Source organism: Gymnoscopelus braueri, assembly GCF_963280865.1.
Source record: "Gymnoscopelus braueri genome assembly, chromosome: 6".
In the NCBI taxonomy this organism is placed as follows: domain Eukaryota; kingdom Metazoa; phylum Chordata; class Actinopteri; order Myctophiformes; family Myctophidae; genus Gymnoscopelus; species Gymnoscopelus braueri.
Genome location: NC_137607.1, coordinates 37,216,547 through 37,227,848, shown reverse-complemented (window position 1 = coordinate 37,227,848; position 11,302 = coordinate 37,216,547). Strand labels below are relative to the sequence as shown.

General features: G+C 40.5%; 1 protein-coding gene across 5 annotated transcripts in view; it reads right to left on the bottom strand.

The window, feature by feature from the left end:
* Nucleotides 1-60: 60 nt before the first annotated feature.
* LOC308087097 (torsin-1A-interacting protein 2-like) overlaps nt 61-11,302 on the bottom strand; it is a 21,323-nt gene continuing 10,081 nt past the window's right edge. For 2 of the 5 annotated variants that reach the window (XM_080430787.1, XM_080430788.1), the window contains exons 3-8: nt 10,734-10,799; nt 9,994-10,086; nt 7,664-7,729; nt 5,870-6,009; nt 4,731-4,893; nt 61-2,485 (exon numbers count right to left, since the gene is read on the bottom strand). In XM_080430787.1, the coding sequence (XP_080286913.1) occupies nt 1,707-2,485; nt 4,731-4,893; nt 5,870-6,009; nt 7,664-7,700 (1,119 nt within the window). In that variant the 5' untranslated portion in view covers nt 7,701-7,729; nt 9,994-10,086; nt 10,734-10,799 and the 3' untranslated portion in view covers nt 61-1,706. Of the gene's footprint in view, nt 2,486-4,730; nt 4,894-5,869; nt 6,172-7,663; nt 7,730-9,993; nt 10,087-10,733; nt 10,800-11,302 lie in introns of those variants that run through there. The other 3 variants (XR_013933278.1, XM_080430786.1, XM_080430785.1) reach the window with 3 other exon arrangements.

Genomic DNA, 11,302 nt, shown 5'->3' with positions numbered 1-11,302 from the left:
AGAAACTTCAACCCTGGTTTATACAAATGCATTAACACTGGCAAGTACCAAAATGATCTTTATTGAGAAATTATTCACAACTAAACATGTACTCATATAAGCAAAATCACTACAAAAAAATCTCAATATGACAAAGACACAAGTGTGAAGGAGTGGGGAAATGGTCAAACCATTTAAAGCTAAGTGTCATCATGCCTGTTGTCTCTCTCTCCAGAGAGGTAACTACAGCGATGACTGAACTACAATAAAGATGGCGGTGCATCTAGTGTCCAATCCGGTGCGGCGTCTGCTTCAAATAACTTTACTTGACATTGTCAACCAATAGGTGTCATACCCAATACCAGGTTCTACATGGAGCAGGGGAGACCACTTTCAACCACTGCAGATGTGCTATTATATTGTATTAACATATCTGCACTACCATACAGATTGGTTAAAGTACGTTTTATTCCTCAAGTCTTGTAACTTTTCATGTTAAAATATGTGGAAAACCTGATATTGCCATAATCAAGTAGTTCATAGTAAATTTCAAAATAATCTTCTCTGTGTGAGAATGTAAGGCACAATTTGTGATTTGCTGACAATTTAGTAAAAAATATTACCTTATCAAATATTACATTTGAAAATGTCATATTATATCCCCAGCTAAATTTGTTTCAGAGCTCTTCATGTCAGATGCAAAGAATAAACATTGTGTAAACAGTCACAAACATATATATATACAGAGGTTTAAAAATACTCCAATCCATAAAACAGCATCACAAATATACTTACTACATGCAGCATGGAATCAGTAGCAACTACAATGAAGGTTAAAATCAGAAGATACAGCACTAGAGCAAAAGCAAAGCAAATGATTTACATAAGGGATGGAATGAAATCATCTACTGCTGCGTAGATCAAACTCTTTACACCATTGAAAAGTTATCCCTTACAAAGTGGTTGAACAAGGTGCTATCAGTTTGTAATTCAGACAAAATAAACAGACAAGATAAACCATAATAGGATATATTGTATAAAAAAATAATTGAGCTCATGTCATGAACTAACTCTGGATATGGAATAGAAACAAAGCCTGCTGTACAGTACCTCACATTGGTTGTCAAATGTCTTCTGGATTTACTGCCATGAAGATGAAGTACAGAACAAGAGTGGTATATAGTACAGTTATGCCTAATTGTTGTAACATTGGTCTGCAAACATAGGTATATAATAATATATTATCCTGAGAGGGGCGCACATGCGACCTATTTCGCCTCCATGGTGGGGTTCGACTACACAGAAGGCAAACCTCCACATCACCTTTCTGGTATTTCTGCTCTTTTCTCCAGAACTCCTTCAGGAAGACTACAGGAACAAAGCTCATTTGAAGCGGTATCCTGAGTCTGACATCCTCAAAGTTGCCAGTTCAGTTCACTGGTAGTCTCTCAAGCCAGACAACCATTCAAACTCTGAATGATACACAGTCTGTAACTGTGCCTCCTGAATGCCGATAACGGAAGATGTTATGTGTTCGTCATTTCGGTTCACCAAAATATATTTTTTAAATATCTTAAAAATACATTTTTGGATTTTCACAGCATAGGCTTCAACACATTTGATTTACAGTACAAAATTGTGCAACTGCAAAGACAAAACAAAAGTCTATGCAACTTCTGTTGCATAGACTTTTGTTTTGTTTTTACAGTCTGGCTCGAGAGGCTAGTTCACTGGCATCCCTTCTGCTCTACCTCGTCCTCTGCAGCCACTGGCAGGATAAGGTGTGAAATGCAGCTCCACAGTCCACTGAACTTGTTCACATCCATCTCGTTGAACTCAGTCTGTTTGTCAGTGCCCACGAAGCGTTCGTAAATGTAATCGTGCACCATCTCCTCAACATCCGGCAGGCTCTTCTGCTCCTGCACCTCTTCTTGGGGAAGCAGCACCGTGAAGGCCAAGAACACCTGCTTGTAGGCAGCAGTCTTGTGGTCACAGTAATGGTAGAAGATGAGGGTGGAGCCCGGAGGCAGCTCCTCGAATCGGTGGATGACAGCCACGGGCTTGTCTCCTTCGAAAGCCCCCCGCAGCTGGTTGTCAATGTCCAGATTGACCTCGTCACTGTCCAGGTGGGCTTTACTGGCTCCGTCAATGTGGAGGACGGAGGCGTTGAGGGCGGAGGAGTAGGCAGAGGCCAGCCCTCCGGCCAGGCAGTGCAGAGTCTTCTCTGCCTTACGACCTGCAGTCAGGATGAGGCTGACGGGCTCAGTCGGCTGGTCCATTTGGAGATGCTTGCCTAGGTGGATCCTGCTCCTTTTCCACAGCTCAGCACGCTGGCTAGGGAACTGGGCCTCTAGCGCCGACAAGTGAGCAGCAAACCCGTCTAGCGCCACGGATCTGGATGTACGCTCTCTGCCATCTGCATGCTGATGGAGTGCTGGGAACTTGTAGGCCAAGAGAGCTGCAGAGCCGAGTACCAGTAACATGGGAACCAACCACCATATGCACCCTGTGGAACGTAGTTGGACATGAGACGTAACATGAAACATGAAAGTTAGCTAACTTTGACTGGATCATTTCCAGTTCCTTGAGGAAGACGTCTACTCGCCGGACCTCCTTCTGCTCAGGTGGAGACTGAGAGCTTAAGGCATGAAGCGATACTGCAACCAGGACTATTAAACCGGCTACAACCCACCCTTTCTTGTAACCTACAGAGAACACAGCACAGACAGCACAGAGGTCAATTGTTTCTTCTGCCATTATGTCTGTTACTAGGGGTGTTGGGAAAATAATTAAGAATCGCGACTCTTATTATCAACGATTCAAAATCGATTCACAATTTCCAAAAATGGTTTAAGTTACAGGAGTTTTTACTCTATGGTATATGTGATATGAAATGTACCATAATCACAGTAAACATGATCATGTCTTTAGTCATATTCAAGGGCTTTTTTAAAACCAACTCCAGTCACTTTCAGTTCAGCACAGCAGAGGTGTGGGTCACTGTCCAGCTGACACTCGTTGACACTCGTTAATTTTACTTGTGTCAAAGCAATTATGTTGTGTTTCTGCATCAAATACAACTACACCTAATCTAAGATACTATCAAAGCCAAGAAGTTTTACAAGACCCTCTCTGGTACTATATATTTTTTTGTTTGAGCTGTTGGAAATAACTAGGCTACACTTGGTTGTTAAAGTCTAGATGAAAACAATATAATAATTTGGATTAAACTGATTGGGAATTTCAATAAATCGTTTTGAATTTTTAATCGAATCGTGACCTCAAGAATCAGAATCAAATCGAATCTTGAGATAGCAGACCTTTAGCAGACCTTTCACAGCCCTATCTGTTACCACGCTGGACATGACCTAGCCGGTTGAGTGTCTAAACGGAAGTACCGGAATTTGGCGGAAGTACCGCCCCAGGAAATTACGTTTGTTGACGCATTACAAATCTGTTTACATTCTCCGTGAATGAAACAAGTGTTGTGATTGGTCGAAAAAGATCACAAGTCGACACGTACGACACAAGTCCTGCCCCTATAGATACACTCTGCTTTAGGTCGTGACCAGGCTTTTCTCTTCGCAGATGAGTAAGGCTGGGAACGAGGCTGTTCAAGTCTGTTCAAGTTTGTTCATTACGGGAACAGTATAAATGGTTCACTGGGAGATCTTCACCAGTATGCTAAAGAAAAGATAGTGCACGCACATCCGCTTCGGTGCAGCACAAACAGCAGTTCAACATAAAATAAATGTAAAGTCCGCACACTGGTTAGAAATGCTACGCTGCGTTTTATTGTGCTTGTGTTCGATCAACAGATCTTCATGAGGAATTTTCGTACCCAAACAATTCCTGATGAAGATTTGTCGATCCAATAAAACACAGCGGAGCATTTCTAACCTGTGTACAAACTTACATTTTCTTAGATCTTCACCACTACCCTGTGATACTGGTGCCCATGAGGGAACTGGATGTTACCTTAACCAGCTCAAAAGGCAGGAAGATGATTTGTGTGTTTATGACTTGTGAATAATTATTCAATGTTTACCCATGATGTAAACGAGGTCTATTTGCACATTGCAGGCTCACTGTGCAGTCTCTTTACTTTTTACTCTGTCGCTGCTTGTTTCTGCATGCCCAGCATCTCCTTATCATATCAAGTTTGGTATACAGTACATGTTTGATATTTCAGCCATTTCAGCCTGTGGTAGTAGTAGCTAACTAAATTATTCTCCCTTGTGATTCATTACACAGCTTGAAAAGTGTAAGTGTAAGGTCTGCTTAATGTCAAATTTAGTGTTGGCTAGATATGCATTTTAGATTAACAGCCCTTGATGGGCTGAATCAATGAGCTTTGACACCCATCATCAACGCTCAGGAGGCATAGTCATGCCATACAATAGCAGCTGGCATTCACCATTATATTATTACAATTGTAGATTAATCCTCACTGGTTTGTGCAGGCCTACTGAAGAGATGTGACCACACTACAGTACAGCACATCCCTAAGACATAAAACAAATATTACTGTATAGAGAATATACAGTAACCACATACAGTATAATAACCGAGAATGGTTTCTTTATAAATCCCTGAGGAAAATGAAAGTATAGCGTATTATTATTAAAAGAAAATGTGTAAAAAAAAATGGACCCACACACATGGACTGATTTTTACACTTGCAAAGTTAAATTAAGAATGCAGATCTGACTGTATGGGCAACAATAATGATTGGTCTTGTGCTTTCATACCTGCAGGCTCCACAGTGACAGCAGCTTCTTCTTCTACTGCTGCTGAAGCAGGCTCTGCCGGGAAGGGTTCCTCAACAGCAGGCTCTTCTGCAACTGGCAATGGAATGGCAGCAGCAGTGCTCTCAGGGCCTATTACCTCTGCTTCAACTGGAGCTACTGCTGCCTTTTCTACAGGTGCCGTCTGCACCGCAACAGCAGGGGCCGCTCCCATAACCTCAACAGGGGCCTTAACTTCAGGAGTGGCCTCAGCGACTGCACTTACTACTACAGGTTTTACTGCTTCTGCAGCCAGATCATCTACTGGGCAGGAAAAAAAGGCAGGTGGTAAAGAGAGAAAGAGAAATGTTGACATTTTCCCAAAGAATTCAAAGATTTTCCAGAAAGTTTCAAAAACTAATCAAGAATAGTGAGAATAGCGAGAGTGAGAAATGTAATGGAATATAGTGGAGTGAAAGTCTCCAAAAATACAAATGCTCAGGTAAAGTACAGATACTCATAGAATGTACTTAAGTACAGCCCTCGAGTAAATAACCGGAAAAGAGTGAACCTAAACATTGTGGGCACCTCAATATTAAATTGGCTACTTTTTTCAAAAATGTAAAAACTTGAAAAACGTGATTTGAGCATGCTAGAACAATTGGCATTTAAGGCTTAATATTTATTTTCTACAATCGCTACAAATTTCTACTAAACCTAAAAACAATGTTTAGGTATCCACTCTTCCAGTATCCAATTAGCCTTGGATCAAGACTATCATACATGTATTTTATCAATTTTGACATTTGCATATCTAGATACTAAAGTAAAAGTCAGACTCGATAAAATACATCTATGATAGTCTTGATCCAAGGACTGATTTTTACACTTGCAGAGTTAAATTAAGAATGCAGATCTGACTGTATGGGCAACAATAAGGATTGGTCTTGTAATGTATTTTTCTGTTGTTGGTTGTCATGTTGTTATTATGTGTATGATTTCTTTGTGATGTCTTTTGCTCTGTTTTTATTTGATTATTTATAGACATTTAATACAAAAGTCATATTGTTATGTATGTCATATAATTGAAAATGCCAATAAATATATTGTTTAAAAAAAAAAGAAAAAGATTGGTCTTGTGCTTTCATACCTGCAGGCTCCACAGCATCTTCTTCTTGTACTACTGAAGCAGGCTCTGCCGGGACTTTTTTGGTTTCCTCAACAGCAGGCTCTTCTGCAACTGGAATCTCTGGAATGGCAGCAGCAGTGCTCTCAGGGCCTATTACCTCTGCTTCAACTGGAGCTACTGCTGCCTTTTCTACAGGCTCCATCTTCTCTCTGTACTGTGCCATGCTGCTGTAGGAGCTGGGGACCTTAGACATGTTCTCTGCTGGTCTGCGCTGGGGAGCAGGCCTCGTGAAGGTTGGAGGCACAGCCCTATCCGTTTCATCTGAACACAATGGAGCTAGAGTGTGACAGTAGTATGACAAGGATCAGTCGTTTCATGCATTATTGTTGCAATTTCAAAGTTTAAATAATTCAGTTAAGGTCTGTACACACTGGGGAGCGTTTATTTTGTGTTTAATTCGTATTCATTTAAACTGCTGTTTGTGTTATGAGTACAGCTCACAGATGCACAGTGAGCACGATTACGAGGCAATGAAGCGACGTAATTCTTTTTCGTAACAAGGCTGATTTTTCTGCGCAAATAAAATCATCAACCTGTAAGAATGAGGCATCACCAAAATAAAAGATTTATGTGAAATAATCGCGTCGCTTTTTCCATGTCGTTTATTCGTGTTGCTCCTGATGTGACTGAACAAAAGCAGCACACATTACAAACGCAGTTTCAAGTTATGCTGAAAATTGTACTGTTGAGGTATGTGTAGCCTGCTGCAACCCTCCTGATTTCGTGTATAAAGGGGCGTGTGTATAGAGCCGGCGAGAGACGGCGCCTGATCCCATTGGTTCACCGATCTGTCCGTCAACCCCCGCCCCGTTAACACAACATTACGAGCGACGCCCACTGCACTCTGGTTGGTTGGGAAATGAAACACTTCCTCATACCCAGTACAGGCTATAGTTGGGCCAGGCTTTTATTTTTTAGCAAAACTAAGCAATAAAAGCCTGGAGATCGAGGCTAAGGTATGTGTGGCAGTAGTACAATCACACTTCCATTTTGTAAGGTTGTATTCCTCCCATATTGTTTATTATGATTCCCGTTACATGGGAGTCAGTCAGTCATCTCTATCTGGGCTGCAGTTAGTTCAAAATGCAGCTGCTGGTGCCAGCCTAGGAAGAGGGAGCACATATCCCCTATACTAGCTTCTCACCCCCCATGGACACAGGGACTTTCAGCACTATACCCCGTAGACACTCCAAACATGTACAAATTGAAAATAAAGGTGCTTACCCCCACGCAACAAATGTTAACTCTCGCTAAGGGGTAGTAGTTAATGTAATAATCCATATCTTTCAATAAAGAAGTGTTTTAATGCCGTCTGTGGCCGAACGCCATTTTTTCACCCTCGTTTACTTCCTGTTTACATTGAGTGTAATTCCGGGTTTCACCAGATGGGCGCGTCACTACCGCCCATAGGGAACTTCCGACAGAATCGGCCACAGACGGCATTAAAACACTTCTTTATTGAAATATATGGATTATTACATTAAACTACTACCCCGTAGCGAGAGTTAACATTTGGGGCGTGGGGGTAAGCACCTTTATTTTCAATTTGTACATGTTTGGAGTGTCTACGGGGTATAGTGCTGAAACCTGAAAGTCCTTGTGTCCATGGGGGATGAACCCTACAACTCTCGTAGATTGAAAACGTCAGAATCATAAATACGTACGAGAGTTGTATTCTACAGCTAGTAAGATCACAGACATTCTAGGGCTAGATCCAAGGCTACTAGTATCCAATGTACTTAGTTACCCGTCCACCACTGGACCTTACCTGGCGGAAGATTCTCTGTCCCATCAGGCTCTGCCATGATTCATTGGAAGTGAGGGGCTTTCAAAGCTGCATTTAGACAGTGGGGTCAAGTACTTTATTTAGTAAGACATGAGAACAACAGTACATGGAAGTACAAATTCACAATACAAGGTTTACTAAACTGGAAGGCTCATAAAGCACTAAGCTTGTTTAAAATGAGATCCCCATGCACACAAATCATGATGACAGACAGATATACACACTACTATACAGAACGTCTGCGTCATACAATCAGCTTACTTCCCAAACTTTAATATCAATCATATTAAAGTTCAGATAAAATGATCTGATGTTTCTTCCGCGTGTTTGAGCCGAGGCTATTAACTGTAACGTTAAGCTAGCGTAGCGCTAGCCTTGGATCAAGACTGGTATTTGATCGAGTCTAACCTTTTGCTTTCGTTTCCATGATACGAAAGTCAGACTAGATAAAAAGACATCTACTATGATAAACTTAAGACTTGATCCAAGGCTAAGCTAGCGCTAAAAAGGCCGATAACATATTTTTATCGCTTTAAAAAAAAAAAAAATTGGTGAGATCTGACGTTCATAGTGACAGAACACTGTCCCAAAAAAAAAACAGAAGTCTCGCTAGACGAGATTTCAATCTCGAGATTTCAATCTCGTCTAGCGAGACTTCTGTTTTTTTTGTTTTTTTGGTTGCATAGTGTTCTGTCACTATGAACGTCAGATCTCACAAAAAATAAAAATAAAAAGCTATTAAAATATGCGATCTAACCTAAGGCCTATCCGTGCACCTTTTAAGCTGTGGCGGCTCAAGGGTGGAGTTATGAAATTTTTCTACTGTACCGTTCATCCTAAGATATCATAACGTCATAGAAAAGGTAAGAAAACTTTAGTCCAAAATTCTCCTTTAAGGGGGGTAAAACTGTACAGCATCAGTTCACTAGTAATGCTAGACAGTAGCATTATTATTATTAGTAGTAGTATTATTAGTATTATTATAAAGTATAGGGTTAGGGTGCCTTTTTCTGTCTCACATGTTTTTTAGCCTAATTCTGTAATTCTCCATGAGTGTCTTAGACTACTATCTGTCCTTTAAGTTCCTATCAGTTTGCTGTTGAAAGGTTTCTAGTTAGAATGGAATGTTTTCAAACACATGATGAATACGTTTATTTATGAATAATCTTTGTATCGTCGCTACAGAGTGTGATGTGATGTAATGACATGTGTAATGTATTGTATTCATTCTCATGTATTGGTAGACAGACATTAGGTTTATTAAGGTTATTGACCTGAGGACATGGCTGACGCATCATAACCATTGATTACTGTCCTAAAGCTCACTTTAATATATACTGTATGAACTGATTCATTAAGACAAATAGAACCATATGCATTAATATGAATCATATACCAAAGACAACCACTAATGCACGCGCGCGCGCGCGCACACACACACACACACACACACACACACACACACACACACACACACACACACACACACACACACACACACACACACACACACAGGTTTTAAAGGAGGGCAGGGAGTCACACGTTGTGATGTCTGGTGGTGGTATAGTAGGATATTCCACATTTTGGTGGCATAATAGTAGAATTAATTCATCCCATATTTGTGCCAAATCTGGGGGGAATGAGATCAGTGGAGCTCCCTCTGATGTTTCTCTCTAGTGAAGTAGTTTGACAGATACATGGACACTGGTCAGATTCTAAGTCCCTCAATACCCTGAAGTTATAATGTTGGTTGTTTTTATTAAATGAAACCTATGAGTGTGAGACTTCTTCCATTAAAGGACAACTTTGTTTTTTTTACAACCAAGGTTTGTGTTTTAGCTTGTAATTAAAGTAAATAAAAGATGAGTGTTAAATTGTTTTCATTTACTGCTTTCTATAGTTTTAACAATTTCCACGATCTTTTTTACAGTGGGCGGGGGCATTCGGGCAGGTGGCTAAATATCTATTTTCACACAATAACCCGGAGATTTCTTTACTATTATCTACAGTAGCTCTTCTAGACCCCAATAACTCACATCTGGCCATCAAAGACCACGGGACATTTTTTATTGTGTAAAAAAAACTTTTTTAGCCACCTGCCCGAATGCCCCCGCCCACTGTAAAAAAGATCACGATAATTGCTAAAACTATAGAAAGCAGAAAATGATTTTTCTTTTAACGCTCACCCTTTATTTACTTTAATTACAAGCTAAAACATAAACCTTGGTTGTAAAAAAAACAAAGTTGTCCTTTAACAGCTGCAGCTTCACTATTTGGACATGTTAATTAGTGTAAATTGTGTCCAGTCTTACTGTGTCCTCTTGAGGTTCAACTGGGTGTCTTCAGTCCAGGTGTGGTTGTGAATCTCTGTCCACTCTGTAGACAATCATCCTGTTGCGCTCATCCTGTTGCGCGCGCACGCACGCACGCACACACACACACACACACACACACACACACACACACACACACACACACACACACACACACACACACACACACACACACACACACACACACACACACACACACACACACACACACACACACACACACACACACACACACACACACACACACACACACACACACACACACAAGCTTAGGCTACATACTGTTATGTGTTCTATTACCAATGAATGGGCATGCAATAATATATATTATTTTAATTGTAACTGATCTAGATAGTACAATGTATTAAAAAGTAATCCAGCTGCAGTTACTTCTGTAATTAGATTCTTAGTATAAGTCATAAGTATAACTTATTGGATAGGTGCCACTGTATTCACATTATACATAGGGGCGGCAGTGGCTCAGGGGTATTTTCAATTTGTACATGTTTGGAGTGTCTACGGGGTATAGTGCTGAAACCTGAAAGTCCTTGTGTCCATGGGGGATGAACCCTACAACTCTCGTAGATTGAAAACGTCAGAATCATAAATACGTACGAGAGTTGTATTCTACAGCTAGTAAGATCACAGACATTCTAGGGCTAGATCCAAGGCTACTAGTATCCAATGTACTTAGTTACCCGTCCACCACTGGACCTTACCTGGCGGAAGATTCTCTGTCCCATCAGGCTCTGCCATGATTCATTGGAAGTGAGGGGCTTTCAAAGCTGCATTTAGACAGTGGGGTCAAGTACTTTATTTAGTAAGACATGAGAACAACAGTACATGGAAGTACAAATTCACAATACAAGGTTTACTAAACTGGAAGGCTCATAAAGCACTAAGCTTGTTTAAAATGAGATCCCCATGCACACAAATCATGATGACAGACAGATATACACACTACTATACAGAACGTCTGCGTCATACAATCAGCTTACTTCCCAAACTTTAATATCAATCATATTAAAGTTCAGATAAAATGATCTGATGTTTCTTCCGCGTGTTTGAGCCGAGGCTATTAACTGTAACGTTAAGCTAGCGTAGCGCTAGCCTTGGATCAAGACTGGTATTTGATCGAGTCTAACCTTTTGCTTTCGTTTCCATGATACGAAAGTCAGACTAGATAAAAAGACATCTACTATGATAAACTTAAGACTTGATCCAAGGCTAAGCTAGCGCTAAAAAGGCCGATAACATATTTTTATCGCTTTAAAAAAAAAAAAAATTG